This window comes from Aspergillus nidulans, chromosome VII (genome assembly GCF_000011425.1).
Source record: "Aspergillus nidulans FGSC A4 chromosome VII".
In the NCBI taxonomy this organism is placed as follows: Eukaryota; Fungi; Ascomycota; class Eurotiomycetes; order Eurotiales; family Aspergillaceae; genus Aspergillus; species Aspergillus nidulans.
Genome location: NC_066263.1, coordinates 4321260 through 4338256, shown reverse-complemented (window position 1 = coordinate 4338256; position 16997 = coordinate 4321260). Strand labels below are relative to the sequence as shown.

Here is a 16997-nt window from a genome sequence, read left to right as displayed (position 1 = left end):
TAGATAGCTTGTCTGACTCTAAAACCAAAGAAATGGATAATCCTCATCAAAGGAGCCCGTTTAGAGGAGCCACCACTCTAATGGTGGGCATAGCGCGTCGCCTTTACCCTACTTTAACCGCCGGAAGCGTTGCGCAGCGAGAATCGAGCAACTCCCGACTCCGAAGATATAGAAGCTATAGCCAAGTCGGCGCTGAAGCCGTGGAGGCCGTTGCAGTCAGATAGACAAGAACAGGATTTGGAAAATGTTAACTTGAATGTCACACTCCTTCGTCCCACTGGGGCCGTGTGATCACCAAGAACCAGCCAGCCAAGAGAACCACAGAGCTCCACCAGCAAATTCGGCCCCATGGAGAAACTCTTATGATTCCGCTGTATATGATCCATCGAAAGGGTGGCCGAGGACAAGGAGGCTTAGATGAATGTGACTGCACCGATCCATACTCTATAGCTTCGACTAAGCCTCCGCCGCATCATGTGTGGAGCTTGACAGGTGACGGCCGTGTAAGATAGACGAGCATTCATAAACTCCGCACCAATCATACGCAGAAGCGCCGTTGGTGATTCGATTTTATGAGCAAGATTCATTAGTCTTCTCAATCTAGAACCCGACAACCGCTCTGTTGCAAGGACGTTTAATGTCAATTGCGGCCGAATGGCCCAAGGGCCATTTTTGGCCCCCAGAAGGATTATCATAAGGGCCAACCCAGAGCCAAACCGCCGATAGATCGACCAATCAAATCCATTGACGCCGGTGGATTGTTTCTGCAGGCTCCTGAAGAGCTCGGCGTGCATTTCAACTGAGATTGCTTATTCGTCGTCCTGTGTGCCGTTGGCCCCGTCGAACGTGACTGACGGAATCTCAGTGAGTTTGCAGCTTCCACCTGGAACCTGCAGATGTTCATGCCCATCGCTCGCTTACCTGTCTCTTGGCTTTTCGTAAAATTCATCTACACCGGATCTTGAGCTCCTCCTCCTTCCGGGTCGAATCCGACAGGCCGTGTCAAGATCCAGGGACCGGGTGCCTTTTCAGTTTGCCACAGGTCCTCCTTAATCGTAGTCAATATGCTATCTGATCGTCCAGAGCCAAAGATCGGCCTTGATCAACGGTCTCTGACTCTTTAAATCCATCTCCTGCTCCCGCTGACCCCCGTCCCCACCTGAAGCTCCCGGCTAGCCATTCAATAATGATGAGGGTGCCCCAGCAGGACTCTCTGGCTCCTCCTTAGCGCGTTGCCACAAGCAGGCCCCCCATTAGTTTTCATTATTATCACATCATCAGTTTCAGCCGTGACCATGACTCCCATACCCTTGTCTGTTGACGTGCGTGGCAGTGTTAAGATCCATATACTCTGGTCTAGTACAGCCCGTTGACAACCGTGGTTGTTGTGTACTGACTATGCCCTAGTGGCTGCCGGCGTTTGGATGTATTATAAAGCATACCCTCCTCGCTGGTATTCTGGGAACCATCAAACTAGCACAAGCACCGATACCAATCAAGCAGCAATGGAACAATTGAATGTGGGTGGTCCCCTCTCGAGGTGGTGGTCCCATACCACGACCACTTACTCGCCCACAACAATCGAGTTCTTTGGCAGCGCTGCCGTCCTCTTCATCGGGTTCTGGGTGCCGTCTCTTATATTCACCTGGATGGACACTCTCGGCCCGAAGCACATCCCCTGGCGCAAGATCCAGGCCCCGGCTAGACAGCCCCAGTACGCAGCCGTGAAAAAGGGACTTGTCAATTCCCTGCAAAATCAGCTCCTTACGAGTGTGCTGCATCTGGCATACCTAGGCATGCTGCACTTTTTCACTTCGGGTGCAAAGACTACGATATACAATGTCGATTCCGCCCTCCCATCCCCTACCCGCATGGCCCGGGACATTGTCATCAGCATCGTGCTGCAAGACATAATCTTCTACCACTCCCACCGCGGCCTGCACCACCCCAAGATTTACCGGCACATCCATAAGAAGCATCATGAGTTTACAACCCCGATCGCCTTGGCTGCCCTCTACGCCCACCCTGTCGAGTACTTCCTCTCCAATATCCTCCCCGTCGCCCTTCCGCCTGCGTTGCTGGGAGCGCACGTTGTGACCTTTTGGTTTATGTTAACGTGGGCTTTGTTGCTTGCTATTATTGCCCATTGCGGATATGAGCTCCCGCCTATTTATGGCTGGAATATGGAGGTCCATGACATGCATCACGAGCTATTTGTGGGCAATTTCGGTACCATTGGGTTTTGCGACGTGCTTTATGGGACGAGATTGACGGATTCTAAGGCTACAAGGGTTGCGAGAGACAGGTTGAAGGAAGGTAAGGCGGCTGATTTGCAGTGATTGACTATTTTTGGTCGCAGGAAGGTGGAGGTACTAGTATATACACTGCGATAATAAGTTGCTCCGCTCTTCAATTACGTTTTTTTAGATTGCGTCCTGTTATATTGCAGCGAGTTCTGTTATAGGTTGACTCGTTTCTAGTGGATTGACTTGAATCTTGATGCTGGTATATACAATACGGCTCCTCGATGACAGATACAACGGAGGACACCATCACCGCAAAGAACATAAGTAGCAGCGCATTCAACCCGCTTCAGAGAAACGGTCTTGGATTAGAGCAAGGAGACTGGCAGGGATTTTTCAGCCATCACACGAGGCATCACTGATAGGAAATTATACTCATAACTTAAATGCGGGCGCTACGGCTCACATAGCATTCGGTATAAGAGTGCTTCGTCGAATGTTAGATAAAGATGGATGACGTCGTAGGGTCTCAGCGGATTACCCGAGTACTGTCGAACGCTCAGCATCCTCAGGGGATAGGGTAAAAGAAAATCCTATGACTACCCTCTTCTGAGACCTTGTGTTGCATTATAGACTGCCCAAAGTGCCGCTAGACCACTCGCCCTACGCTGCGGGCACCAGCAGGCATTTGGTAGGGTGTTCTGATGATGGCGTAGCATTGCTCTACCATGGCTGCTCATGTCCTCTTGCAATATCAGGATCTGTTCCCGTCACTTCAGGTATGGTCTTGCACGTACTTCGGAAAGGAAGAGATACATTTGACCCTTGTATTTTTCAGGTCCAATTGAGAGGGTAAGAGGTAGCTGCTGGTACAGAGAGGAGTAAGGTGCATATGTAGATCGACCTAATGAAAGAAACCGGCTTATAACATAATCAGTAATACCGACTGTGCCAGAAATCAATCAGACTGATCTTAACCTTCATATTCTAGAAGAGATCCGGGCTTTTGATTGAAATCGCCTCGAAATGATATCATGATCTCGACAGGGACTGATGTTTTACATGGGGCTTTTTCAGGGTTTCCGCGTTGATATGGCCTGAAGCTCGCTTAGCATAGAAGTGACATGTGCAGCTATCACGCGCGGCTTTGACAATGGGACGCATTTCTGATGATGTAGGGAATGGCAAGAAAGCATTTAGACTATTACAGCATGCAAGGTGTCAGATGAGTACCGGACAAATTTGAGGATCCGTGGGCTATTGCTCAGACACAATAAGGATTTAGTTGCAAGTTGCAAGTGATCGTTAAGGACACAAAACAAGTTGACCATATCCTGTATTAATGCATCAAGTATCGTCCGTGGACTCGTTCATGTACATCATGGCGCTTCAGGCGCACGCTACGTGACACGCCAAATAACTATACATACCCTCCTTAAGCAGGGGGATTGATATTCACCACAGGAACAACAGTATCCTCCAAAGTGACCGCATCCTCGTTATCCTCTGCAATGCCAGAGTACTTGTTCAACCACCCGAGCACCTGCTGGTGCCACACAAGGCTGTTCTCAGGACTCGTTACCCTGCACCAGTTAGCATGCTGCAATGTAGAAGGCTCAGAGGCGGGGCAGGAACATACCAGTGGTTCTCGTCGGGGAAGTTAAGGAACCGGCTGGGAACACCACGCTCTTGAAGAACGTTAAACAGACTCAGTCCTTCCGCGACGGGGAGACGGTAGTCAAGATCGTTGTGGATAATCAAATGGGGGGTGGCGAATCGCAGGATACGCTCAGGCGCACTGGGGTCAAAGCGGCGGTAGTTATCACGCACATCCCAGAACGTCCCGTTGAACTCGCGCTCCATGAACCAGAGCTCTTCGGTGGAGATCTTGGCGTCAGCAACGAATGTACCGTCGTGCGTGACGAGCGCCTTGAATTCGCGGCCCAAATCGCTGCCCTGGATCCAGTTCACCATGAACCCGCCGTAGCTGGCACCGGCGGCGACGCCGCGGTCGGTGTCGACGTAGTCGAGGTTGTCGCGGACATATTCCCAGGCCTTGACGAGGTCTTCATAGGGAGCACCGCCTAGATGTTACGTTAGCGTGTTTGGCTTGACTGGCGATTGGGTAGGGAGGCGCACCCCAGTTGTTCTGGATGGCGTCGGTTAGTTCATCGCCGTAGCCGGTACTACCGGTTGGGTTGGGCGCGACAACGACGTAGCCCTGGTCGGCGAAGACCTTGGGGTTCCAGCGGGAGCTCCAGGAGTTGTACCATGCGCCCTGGGGTCCGCCGTGAATAAGGAAAGCCAATGGGTAGGTCTTGCTCTTGTCGAAGCCTTCGGGGTAGATGACCCAGGCGTGGATCTAGAGGGAATTGTCAGCTCGCGATCACCTAAATGGAATAAGCTACCTACATCGGTCCAGTTTCCAGCAAACCAGATATCGCTGATATCCTCGGGGCCGAGACCGCTAAGCTCGGGGTCGATCTCGTGCGCAGAGACCAAGTTCTTGATGGTACCGCGCTTGGGGTTCAAGCTGACGAGGTCGACGTACCAGCTGGAGTAGAGAGTGGAGCCGGTCACGACAAGGGTGTTGCCAGAGGCGAGGTAGAAAGCGGATGCATACTTGCCGTTGGTGAGCTTCTCGGGAATAAAGTCGCCAGTGGCCTTCTTGACGGGGATCAGGAACAGGTTGCCGCTACCCTCGTCTTCCGAGCCAGCAACGATGGTGCTCTTATCCGTCCACTTGAGCGAGTCGGGAGATCGGTCCCACTCAGTGGCCAGCGGGGTGATCTTCTTGGACGCGAGATCATAGATGTAGATCACGCGGCGGTCAGACTCGTAGGTCGGATCCTTCATCTGCAAATAGGCGAGGCTCTTGCTGTCGGGAGAAAAGACGGGGTTGTTGGAGTCGCCTTCGATGCCCTCAGGCGCGGAACCGGGCCCGTTGATGGGAACCGGGGTTTCGGAACCATCATGAGGGACGAGATAAATGTAGGCAGTAGTGTGATTGGCCTGGGGAACATCAGGAGCCTTGCTCTTGTACGCAACCCATTTGCCGTCCGCAGAGATGTCGTAGTCCGACGAGCCTCCAAAGGGAGGGTAGGGAGACTCGGCGTTGGGAATGGGCGCTACCAGGTTCTTCAGACTTCCAGCAGAAGCGTACCGCGCGTGCTGGGTCTTCTTCAGCGTACCGGAAAACACAGCATTGAAGGTGGTGGTGAGGTAGGTATCCCAGTGACGCACGTAGATGCTGTCATAGATGCGCGCGCTCGACAAATAGGTTTCAGCCAGTTCCTCGTTGTACGCGGTACCGTTACGGTAAGACTGGGCGTAGGCGACAAACTTGATATCACCAGACTTGGTAGTGACAGCCTTGAGGCCAGAGAACGACGCCGGCAGAGAGGCGGCCTTGTACCTGTCCGGGTCAGCTTTTGCACACCGAGTTCCCAATGCATATAAATTACCCTGAAGGAAAATTGGACAGCCCTGAGACCCAGAGCTCGGAGCCGCCAGGAATCTGGGCATTTGTGCCATTGATGTATAGCAGGGTCGAGTCGTTCAGCCAGACGATCTCAGAGACATTGCTGTCGTTGGTGAGAGGCGTGATCTTCCCTGAGCGGAGGTCAAGCAGATTCCATGCGGAGCTCGATTCGTGCGTATCGAAGGAGTATTGGGAGGAGGAGAACACGGCGATGTTCTATCTTGTCAGCACCATCCTGCACAGCTTCATAACAGAGGAATAAGAAAGAAGAAAAAAAAAAGGGCCAACGCCAGACTCACCCCAGAGGGATTGGGGATCGCCTCCGATCTGCGGGGAGCACTGATCAACTGTCTTATGCGGAGTCAGTCACGTCGACTCCCAATTCCAATGCGAGTCAATAGTAGCACAGTGTCTGCTTACTCGGGGGTCAATGCCAATGCAGACGAAGCTGCAGCCGCGAGCGAAAGCCACCGGAGAGCACCCATACTGAAGCTGAATATAAGCGGTCCTGGCTGAGTTCACCAACAGGGAGCAGGGCAATATTTATAATGACGAGCGGATGGTGCAATTTACGCGACGCCGGCGATAACCAGGTCCAGACAGCTCCCCCGGCATCTCCGCACGCGCCGCTGGATGTTTTGTTTCCTATTGACCTTCCAAAAATGGATAAGGCTAATCCTTCCCGGGCAGGGATAGACATGCCAAGCATTTGGAGGGGCCGACGCCTGCATTCTTGGCGAATCGTGTTGCGGGCCTGGAGTGGAATCCTGTGGAAGCCCGCCAAGGTTACAATGCCAAGACCCTATATAGATTGATGTAACCTCTCTCGGCGTCCATCTCCGATTCAGTTGGTCCTTGTCACCTCATCTTATCGGATTCTTGGACCATCGCTTATTGTCGTGCCATCAGGCACGTAATATCAACCTCGTACCTCGCTTATCGCAGGATTCCGCCAATGCTCTATCTAAAATGAAGCCTCCCAGCCAAGAAGTCTCCAATCGCACGATGCGGTCGGGCATTATACCCAAGTTAATCGACCGAGCGTGTCTTCAGCTTGAAATTACCCTCAAATGATTCCCGCTCGCTCGTTGCATATGATCCAGGAAGTCTAGGAAGCCACTGCCCGCTTGGGTTTTTGAATGTGGTCAGGCGTAAATTAATGCTGATGACTGAGCGCTCTGCCTTTCGCCAATGACCGTGACACTTTGAGAAATGAGGGCCGTACATCGACCCTTATCGACGATTTTACGTATGGGGAACTCTTCAAATGCTGACATGAACTTCCTTGGGTATTAAGCCGGAATCTATGCTCGTCGACTCGCAATTAACGTTCAATGGCGGCCGGTTTTTGACTGCGTTGCCGGCGGGCACATGTACTGTGCCCTATGGTGCAATCAATTCTTTTACCCCAGTCACAGAACGAGGAAAGGTCAGTAAAGCTATCTTGTATAACATGGGTCCCCATTGGGTTCGAGCGAAGGTCGATAGTCGAGCAAGCCAATAAATCTATCGAATTGTCACTAGGTTTATCTTGGCGTTTACACAACATACAAGAAGCATGTCGCGATAATGTCGTGGTGCGATACTTTTACCACAGGACGTTCGTTGTTCATGTCTACATACTCGACCATTTCCAGGGCAAGAGTCAGCTTCTGCGTCAGTTTTCGAGCCTTCGAACTCCGTAAACGCCAAAGCCATCATCAGAAGTTCAACCGAGCTATTCAACTGTTACTGAAGCTGGGCACGGGCACCCTGCCTAAGATGGGATTCTCACCTCTCTGACGACTGTTCTTGGGGCGCCTAGAGGCCTGCACTCGCTGACGAGGGCGCCCGCAGTAGCCAAAGGCTTCTGGGCGTATCAAACAACCGTTTGCCAGACTTCTGGCAGAGAATGGACTTTGTGCTGGACTGTTCAGGGCAAGGCCTACGGTTGTTAACCAACCCAACGCCCGACCATTGGGGGTTTGTAAGGGAGACATTAGATCTGACAATGTTGAATTCTCCTACGACGCCTGTAGGCGCGTTGAACGGCCTTACATTTCACTGCGAGCCCGGCACCACAACTGCCCTGGTCGGTGAATTCAGTGAAGGAAAAGAGCTTGTTTCCCGTCTGCTTTCCGATTCTACAATTCCGAAGAGGCCGAATTTTGGTCGACAGGCATGATGTGGATAGCATCACCATTGGCTCCCTTTGAGAACATATCGGAGTGGTGCCGCAGGACACAGTCCTCATCGGCTTCCTAGACGAAGAACAGAAGAGGCAAGCGATGTTAAGCTTCTTAATCCATCGGCTAGGCTGTGGACGGATCTGGTTAATAGAGACATGTTCAAGATCGTAACCCGAAATGACGCATAGGGTCCTAATTAGAAACCATTGAAGGAACTTTTCCGTCAGTACGGGCTGGCCGTCTTGAGGAATCGATGGCTGCTTGCCTTCACCCTTGGGGCAGGATGGGGCCGAGTTCCGCGTGCAGGGCCTGACTCTGAAATCCCCAATGGAACTGCGGCCGAGCGACAAGTCTCTGTCTGTTGAACTAGAAAATTCAGTCTGGGGCCATGCTCCGGCAATGGTATTATATCATACCTTGGTCCTCAGTAATACCTTACAGAAGTGAATAGTCCATTAGTTGTGTCCCTTGAGTTGAAGATTGATGCAACCAGAGCACGTCAAGTTTTAGATTTCATCAAATCTCAAACGAAAGAGCTCTTTGACGATAGCTTGAATACATTGTTGCGTAAACAGAGCATTAAAATGACGTTTACCTGCTGCATTAAGTTGTACAAATCATTGCTCTATGTTAGCGTTGGCGGACATCCATATCTACGTATATACATCCGTCGAGTTTTTATACTTTTAACGTAAACCTAGGCTTTCCACTCAATCCTCATTGTTATATTTACGCCATCACTAAATTAAACGACACTCGTCCCTATTCTCCTTGGTCATAGTTTCGCTAAACTAAGAATGTGCGTTTATACATCAAATCGCCGCCTGTGGCAGTATGATATCCGAAGTACATTACGTGAAAGGCAACAAGACTCGGTTCGAGTATCAAAAAATTATTCGGGCCGTCATATCTGATATTTTGCTTAGCTGGTCTAGGTCATCAAATTGTATAAACGGGTAGAATGCTCAGTCCGACCTCTACGACGCTCTTTAATAAAAAAGTTCTGGTAACAAACACCGCAAGCCTACTTGAATGATCACCATCTTCCCAGAAGAAAAATTTCAATTCTGTTGAAATAACGATCTATTTACTCCGCTTCCTTTCCCGGGTATCATAACATACAGACGCCCTCCAATGACCGTAAAAACGCCAAGGCTATATGCTTTTTTTTTAATGCGAAATAAGTGAAGAGGTCCTTTCATTCCCCCCTCTTCCAATAATCCTTCAGATTGTTCAGAATCAGTCCAAGCGACTCGCTATAGTTGTTTGAAGCTGTATCGATCCAATGTTGTGCGTAGTAATCGCGCAGCTTAGGGTTTGTCAAGCGGACGCCCTTGGTATTTTTGCGTGTCCGGTTATCCAGAGCCATCAGTGGTGCGCACTTGGTAAAGAACCAGATCAGACCTAGGAATCGACATCTAGATCAGGGACCTCGGGTCCAGCCCCTGCCCGGCCCATCGCCCAGAGGGGAAGTTATACACGTCGTCCCAACACTCCTTCGCCGCGAGGCCGGGGCCCCATTCCTTCTTAACGGCGGCGAGTCGCTTCTTCAATTTGGCGAAGTGAGACTTCTTGCTCAGGTCGCTCATGGCGTGAGCGCCGTCATGGTGCTCAAGTGAGGTGACTCGGCTGACATTTGCGCTCGTAGCAGCACTTGTGGCAGCACTTGTGGCAGCGCTGGTGCTAGTGCTTGGGCTTTTGCTTGTACTTGTGCTTGGTGTGTAGCTCATGTTGGTTGAGATAGGGGCTAGTACTAGTAAAGTTAGATGATGGACATTATGCCGGTATGCTTAAGCTGCCATGAACCTACCAGCCAGTATTAAACAATAAATGATATAGAGGGTATAGAGTTTTGTCTGACAGTCGACTTGAACCCAGCTGTTCCTATCGACGGTCCAGGGCATACTTATAGCTTCAGGCATGAAAAAATTGCACATATAGTGGCCGGGTCTTTTTCGCCGAAGCTAGCCCACGATATCGCCGACGCCGACTGAGTCATATTTCGGCGAACCAGAGTTCGGGACTTGATGGGAGCAAGGGTCTCGATTCCCTCGATTGGGCATGGTTCAGCCTTAAATTGCTCCTTTAAGGAACATACCCGTCCCGGCCAAGGCAGGGAGAGAAATTTGCCATGCCCTTATTATAGATGTGCTTCGAGTATCAGTCAGCATGGTGGCGTGGGCTGTTTCAAGAGATTTCATTGGCTGAACGAGCTGTATAACGGATAATTAATTATGTCACTTTTGAGCTCCTCAAAACACCGAACAATCTCCGGCATATCGCCAGGCCTATTCCGCTCACTATGACGTGGCGTGGTTACGGCTTGGCGGCCTGATAACTTGTTTCCTACCGCCTCACTGAAGAATGTTTGATCTAGCTATCAAGAACAATGGGTCCTCGGTGACATTAACCGGTTCGACTTCGGCATGCCGTACCCGACCTCTTCTCCTTCTCATCCCGTGCAAGAACAGATGTTTATACGCTCCGATAATCAACTTTAGAAATCGAGAAGCTAGTTGATCGTCAGGGGTCAAGCTCCTTGCTCGAGTTGCAGCTTGCTCGGACGAGTTACATAGTCTGATACAATATCAGCAAGAAAATGGCATGAAAATTCCTCATCGGGTGGGTACCTGCGCGTGTTCAGGAACGGGACCAGCCGTCAAATTGGATCGGCAAAGTCGAGTGGGCCATATACTTCCCCTTGACGCTTGTGATTCCGGGCTTTCCTCGTGCTAGGTTTGATACCGAGCTCGTAAGCCTGATTGCAAACGGATAATAGCAAGCCGTCAGGTTGCCACCTGCAGACTACTTGTTTGTCGTGTGAACGACGCGTATCTAACGTGTCATCACCAAGTGTGTGCCTCTATAGAATTACGGTGGGTCTCAAGGACTGTCACTTGGCATTTGGGTAAGCGTACCCTATAGTCTGTGACCCTAACCCCTTTGTAGAGATGAACCCTGTCACATCGGTATGCTCAGGAGTCAATAGAAAAAAAGTTGCCCTCGCACAGTGGTATGCTCCTCTATGGGGGAAGTCCACAGCGGCATGTCAATACTCGCCATAATCTCAACGCTCGTATGAGTTACGGGGCTGAATTGCAATACGACGTTCAAAAGAACGATGGCCCAGAGGACCATGAGTCATTTCTCTGTTGGTGGCAATAGTCAACCCACTCCTCGTCGTGCTGTTTAGCCTGGTACAAATCCTTGATAGATGATGATTGAAGCATATTTGCTATGCTTTCGCTTGTCCAGCTAGTCTACTGGTATGTCTTTCCACCACTTAAAGGCCAGCGAAGAACCATTTCCTAATCCGCACACGTACTGGCCTATAGGGATCGATCACGTGTATACTGGCCGCGCTCTGGACTTCCTGCCTTTCTGGAACTATCTGGTTCCTATACTGGGCCCTGCCCTTCGGGGCTGCTGCCCAATCACATCTTCCTACGCTGGAAGAATACAGCGAGAAAACTTTTCTCGGTCCTGATTCGAATTGGCCTGTGCAGATCTTTGGCGGTATAATAGTCATTAAGAGAGTGATATGATTCAGGATAAGCATAGCATTGGCGGAATCATTGCAAATGAGGGAGACGCTTCAATCTCGCGAGTATGGCACAGAGTACGACACAGCGAATAGATGCACGAGCAGGAACCGTATATTCAGACATGCGAATCCCAATGTATGCGCTGGGCCAGTGCGTTGGCGCTTCTCCTATCCGCATTTCCCGGCGTTGGCTCGGTAATACTACCAGTGCTCGGTCGCTCGACCTCTTCGATACCCACTGCAACTGGCCCCCGATCTGTATCTGTCCCGATCGGAGCGTCATTCGTATTTGTGAAATCACTCAAGTCATAAGTTGGACCTATAAACGAGGCCCTCCTGACAGTGTTTCTCCGCTTTTCCTGTGTTGTATTCGTGAGCGCCACCAACCTCCCCAGGACCGCAAGCTCCAGCTTGACTTTCACACTATATACAAACACCTTTAGACAGACCTGCAACGAATACAAATATATGTACTCCATTAGTACCACGGCAATGTCAAGCACGATCGTGAGCGTGTTGATCCAGAGCAGCTCATACATAATTCGCTTAACCCGGCTCTTCCCTTCAGGACTGATCCGAAGAAGTAGGACTGCGGAGTAGACATAGAACAGAGAGAGTAGCAATTCTTGAATAGCGAACCCGGTGACTTGCAACCGTTCGGTGACGTTGTATGAGTAGTTCCACGACGGCGACGTTGTAAACGCGGAGCCGTACATGGAGACTGAGTTGGGGACGATAAGGACAATTGAAACAGTAATGATAACAAATAACATGATGCGGAGGATCTTTTCATGGTAAAAAACAAGGTGGAGACGCGAGTATAGGATCAATGATTGAACGGGGACGATGCAGATAAACCCCACATGTCCAATCGGCAGACTAACTGCGAGGGGAACAAGGTCAAAATTATGCAGAATGGTTCCAACCACATAGGGAATGATGCCGATCGATGAGATGAGGAGGGACCAAAAGTAGAGGCCGCGCCGCTGATGGAAGGTCCAGCAGACGAGCAGGACGAGCTCGAGCGAGTTGAACAGGGCGAGGCAGAGAAATGCGGCCGCTGTCATACGGAGCGCAATGTTGGCGCTTTCCAATCCATGCTCGAGGCCGAAGGGGGGAGTATTCAGATCCATGTTGGTAGGCAGGCATCATGGTTATGCCTCGACCTTTGAAGGCATCGGACTGGGTTATGAATAGCTTCGCAAGACGGCCAAGGCGCGATACGAACGAGAACTCTCGGGTCAGTAGCTCGTTGTCAAGCTCTCCCTGGAATATAAATTGATGTCTAGTGATATCTGGTAATATCGGGTATTTGCACGTCAAGAATGGGTTGCCAAAGTCTGGTTCAACCGCCGATAACACCAAAGTTGGCCTGTCATGACCTCACCAAGCAACATAGGGTTTTGACGTACCAACTGCTGGTTGTGAAAATGGCTACAGTATTTACGCTTCGCCGACTCGCATGATATACATACTACCACCGTCCTAGTTGGATGAGCAGCATTGGAGAATCCCATACTGGGTATAGCAAAAAGCCGTGTATGTCCAGTCTTTATGAAGCGTCGCAGATAGAGATGCATATATCGAACCAAATATAAACCTAATTTTTGTTCGTAATCTCCTGTAAACTAGCTTTTGGATACGAGTGTATTGGGAGTATAAAGGGAAAGTTATCCCGTATATGAATCTTTCAGCGCGGATAAAAGTGCCAGTTTTCAGGTGCGAAACTCTTGTCAAAAACTTAGAATTTGGTCTGCAGAGAATCTAGCCCGCTGGGCTGCACGTGCTAGCCCTAGGACTAATGTCTTACGAAGCTCTCGTGGGCAGCGGGTGGCGCAATAGGACAAGACCTTCCAGGCTTCTTGGGCAGAGCACTAACCTGCCCGCCTTGGCCCTTGGGAATCAACCAAAATTGCGGTGTGGTGTTCTCCATCCAGTCATTATGCATGCTCTACAAGATTGGAATTTGAGCTAGGGCACAGTTTAGCAGAGCCTGCTCAAAGCAGAATAGCCAGGCCGTCCATACCATCACGTGCAATTCTATACGGAATATATTTCCAGGGTGTCCAGGACGAGGTAGCTCCTGGGGTCTGTCCTATGTATCCAGTCTTGATAACTACCTGCCGGACAAACGCATATATTATCGCTGCAGACTACGGACAAGCATTTCCGGTAGTAGAGGTTGCTTTCAGAATCCCTAGGATAGGTCATCTGCTGCGCATGTGCACCGTCGTTTGTCTGCAGAATTTCCCCGGATTCTCCTTAGGCAGTGCTCCACCTATCCAGGCAGATAAGACGCATTCTTCAGGCATTTTTCTAGGCATTCTCCGGTGGGTATACACAAAAGTAAGCAGGTATTATTCCGTTCCACCAATCGCTTCGTCGCCTAATATATGCACTGTCACTTTGCAATAACGCCGGGACGCCACCGGAAGGACAAAAGCGGGCATTTACCCTTATTAGATGCGGATGAGGCGGCGGTTTGAAAACGCTTATAAGACGTTGTTGTGTCTGTAACCCACGAAACAAATCCACCATCATAATCGAGTAGAAACTGGACGTTTACTCGAGATGAGGCTTCACGCACCCATTCTGTCTCTTTTGGCTGCCGCTGCCAGCACCAGCGCCGCCGGGGTGACAGGATCAGCCGAGGGCTTCGCAAAGGGCGTGACTGGAGGTGGGAGTGCGACGCCGGTTTATCCAAGCACTACTGCAGAGCTAGTCTCGTACCTGGGAGACAGTTCGGCCCGCGTTATTGTCTTGACCAAGACGTATGGTGTGCCTGGTGAATGAAGTCGTGGTGCCACAGGACTGATCACTACACAGGTTCGACTTCACGGGAACCGAGGGTACTACGACAGAGACTGGCTGCGCCCCCTGGGGCACTGCGTCGGCCTGCCAAGTGGCCATCAACAAGAACGACTGGTGTACAAACTACCAGCCTAACGCTCCGTCGGTTTCTGTAACCTAGTGAGTCAGGCTTGCTTTAACTGTAGTAGTGAAAACAGAAGCTAAGACACCAGTGTTACAGTGACAACGCCGGCGTGTTGGGTATCACTGTCAAATCCAACAAAAGCCTCGTGGGTGAAGGATCCAGTGGTGTGATCAAAGGCAAGGGTCTTCGAATTGTCAGCGGCGCAAGCAATGTCATCATCCAGTAATACCGTCTTTTGGGTCTTTATTATGCAAAAGATTGCTAATACAATTACAGAAACATCGCTATCACGGACCTGAACCCTAAGTATGTCTGGGGCGGTGATGCAATCACCCTCGACAATGCGGATATGGTTTGGATCGACCATGTCACGGTCAGTCTTTAGGAGAGTACCTAGAAGGAATGGAGGAGGCTAACTTCCGTATACGCAGACTGCACGCATTGGGCGACAACATCTTGTCCTGGGGACATCTGCCTCTAACAGAGTAACCGTTTCCAATTCGTACTTCAACGGCGTGACCTCCTACTCCGCCACCTGCGATGGCTACCACTACTGGGGCATTTACTTGACTGGTTCGAACGACATGGTCACTCTGAAGGGGAACTATATCTACCACATGAGCGGTCGCAGCCCTAAAGTCGGCGGGAACACTCTTCTGCATGCGGTAAGACCTCAGCGCTCTGAATAGTCCCTCCCACTAACATTTTCAGGTCAACAACTACTGGTATGACTCGTCCGGCCATGCCTTTGAAATTGACTCTGGTGGCTATGTGCTTGCAGAAGGCAACGTCTTCCAGAATATCCCTACTGTTATTGAAGGGACCGTCGGCGGCCAGCTGTTCACCTCCCCAGATTCCAGCACTAATGCAATCTGCTCGACATACCTGGGCCACACCTGCCAGGTCAATGGCTTCGGGAGCTCTGGAACGTTCAAGCAGGCAGACACGGCGTTCTTAGTGAATTTCCAGGGCAAGAACATTGCGTCTGCATCTGCGTATACCGTTGCGCAGAGTAGTGTTCCGTCCAATGCTGGGCAGGGGAAACTGTGAGGGTTTTATGTGCTGCATGGGTTTGGCTTGCGGTACTTAGCTATAGGGACTCGCAGCGATTATGACGGATCTCTGTAGAAATAATCTCTTATTACTGAGGATGGATTGTCATTCTTCGAGGCTTCCTGGCTGAACCAAAGTCTGCTCCTACTGCGGACATGGAGGCTTGCCCTTGCGACCTCTGCATCTCTTCCAAGAGCTTTGCCAATCCCCTGCGGACACCTACGAATTTCGAACTGTGACTTTCAGCAACAACACACTTCACGTAATGATTCCAATTTAGGGTCTGCATGAATTATCTGCGAGCTTGCTACACAGGTCAGAAACACCACAAATATTCGCAAACTTTCTGTAAGTGGTAAATTATACAAAATGATAAACGTATAGTCATATAGGACAATGACCTAGGCCGTCAAAATATATAATATGCCAAGACAGATGTCTTGCCGACAGACCCGGGGTTGGAGCAGATTCAAGGAGACTAGATTATACAGAGTATATAATGATGTTGGCTCATAGAAAATGGTATCCAAGCTCTAGTCCACATGTTCATGGAAGTTTCGTCTAAGTTCGGTTTTATGTACAAGCATCATGTGAAAACCGAAGCCTGTCGGGGCATACTGCCCTAATGCACCGCCAGCCCCTGAGCTTTGTTAGATTATTATGGGCACACCAATCGCACGTCAGTCTTCAGCTACGGTATAATCCGTCTTTTTGACCAGAACCACCCCAATAAAACTGATCTGCCAGACCCGGAGCAAACAGTCTTCCTAGAATAACCTGGAAATATCTATAATGACTGTTGGAGCAGGTACCTGTTGGTGTTTGGCGGGTGACCCAGAAAGTAAAGACTATGACTCTGTTCTGGCGACGGCGGGGCCAACCGAAAATGACATTTATCGTGGTCCAGAGCAGAAGCATCAACCTAAGGCTCCATTGCTAGTCCTGTAGCAGTTTGATAACGCGCGACTAATGCAGTACCAACTACAAACAAGTTTTCTCAACAGACGACGACACCGGTCCACCCCCGCCCCCATCTCCGTGGCGCATCAGTGGTTCTGATATCACGAGGATGTAACTCGTTTCTGGTTGTTGAAGAAGGACAAAACAGCCGGGGTTGCGGTAACCATGAACAGCAGCCATTCAAAAGCACCAAAGGCCGTCGCAGCCTTGAGCTCCGCGCACGAATTGAGTCCCGATGAGCAGGCATCGGTCGTCAAAACATTTACAGCCACGGCAATGAACCCGGCAAGCCACGCGAGGACAGTCACGGCCTCGGCGACGATACCAACGTAGCCAATTATCGGGCGGCTTTCCAAGCCGGACTCGACGAAGTGGAAGACGACGACCAGGATCGTCCAGGCCGCACAAAACATCAAGAAGCCCCACGCAGCAGGGACGCCGACGTGTAGGGTGGCGTCGCCGCCAAAGATGGGGTCGTTGACATGGTCATCGTGGCCACGAAACGTGTTAATAGCTAGGCGACGGGGTTAGGACTCTCAGGGGACCGACGGAGGAGGTGGGTTAGCATTGTGTACCGTAGCTGTCCGTGCCCCTAACGATGTGGCAAATACCA

The 16997-nt window shown here is 50.6% G+C and overlaps 6 protein-coding genes across 6 annotated transcripts, besides 1 other annotated feature; 2 read left to right on the top strand and 4 right to left on the bottom strand.

The window, feature by feature from the left end:
• Nucleotides 1–16997: part of a sequence feature (contig 1.43 127..338545(1)) that runs on past both edges of the window.
• Nucleotides 1506–2665, top strand: ANIA_02573 (sterol desaturase family protein; the record flags this gene model as incomplete). Its single annotated transcript, XM_655085.1, has 2 exons — nt 1506–2316; nt 2535–2665. 2 exons carry the CDS (start codon nt 1506–1508, stop codon nt 2663–2665), a joined length of 942 nt encoding a protein of 313 aa, XP_660177.1.
• On the bottom strand, nt 3679–6220 carry dppV (dipeptidyl peptidase DppV; the record flags this gene model as incomplete). The annotated part of the gene is made up of 7 exons (XM_655084.2): nt 6145–6220; nt 6024–6075; nt 5708–5940; nt 4656–5658; nt 4383–4605; nt 3883–4327; nt 3679–3826 (listed from the first exon to the last, which is right to left on the bottom strand). The coding sequence occupies exons 1-7, from the start codon at nt 6207–6209 to the stop codon at nt 3679–3681; spliced, it is 2169 nt and encodes a 722-aa protein (XP_660176.1). The 5' UTR covers nt 6210–6220.
• On the bottom strand, nt 9193–9749 carry ANIA_02571 (uncharacterized protein). The gene is made up of 2 exons (XM_050613086.1): nt 9703–9749; nt 9193–9645 (listed from the first exon to the last, which is right to left on the bottom strand). The coding sequence occupies exon 2, from the start codon at nt 9620–9622 to the stop codon at nt 9311–9313; it is 312 nt and encodes a 103-aa protein (XP_050468927.1). The 5' UTR covers nt 9623–9645; nt 9703–9749; the 3' UTR covers nt 9193–9310.
• ANIA_02570 (uncharacterized protein) lies at nt 11553–12569 on the bottom strand (the record flags this gene model as incomplete). The annotated part of the gene is made up of 2 exons (XM_655082.1): nt 11553–11885; nt 11922–12569. The coding sequence occupies 2 exons, from the start codon at nt 12567–12569 to the stop codon at nt 11553–11555; spliced, it is 981 nt and encodes a 326-aa protein (XP_660174.1).
• ANIA_02569 (protein pelB) lies at nt 14008–15421 on the top strand (the record flags this gene model as incomplete). The annotated part of the gene is made up of 6 exons (XM_655081.1): nt 14008–14207; nt 14263–14406; nt 14468–14593; nt 14648–14744; nt 14803–15036; nt 15083–15421. The coding sequence occupies 6 exons, from the start codon at nt 14008–14010 to the stop codon at nt 15419–15421; spliced, it is 1140 nt and encodes a 379-aa protein (XP_660173.1).
• ANIA_02568 (MARVEL domain-containing protein) lies at nt 16486–16952 on the bottom strand (the record flags this gene model as incomplete). Its single annotated transcript, XM_655080.1, has 2 exons — nt 16486–16898; nt 16934–16952. The coding sequence occupies 2 exons, from the start codon at nt 16950–16952 to the stop codon at nt 16486–16488; spliced, it is 432 nt and encodes a 143-aa protein (XP_660172.1).

Coding starts and splice junctions, on each gene's coding strand:
- ANIA_02571 (XM_050613086.1), bottom strand. CDS start 9,622: ATGAGCTACACACCAAGCACAAGTACAAGCAAAAGCCCAAGCACTAGC.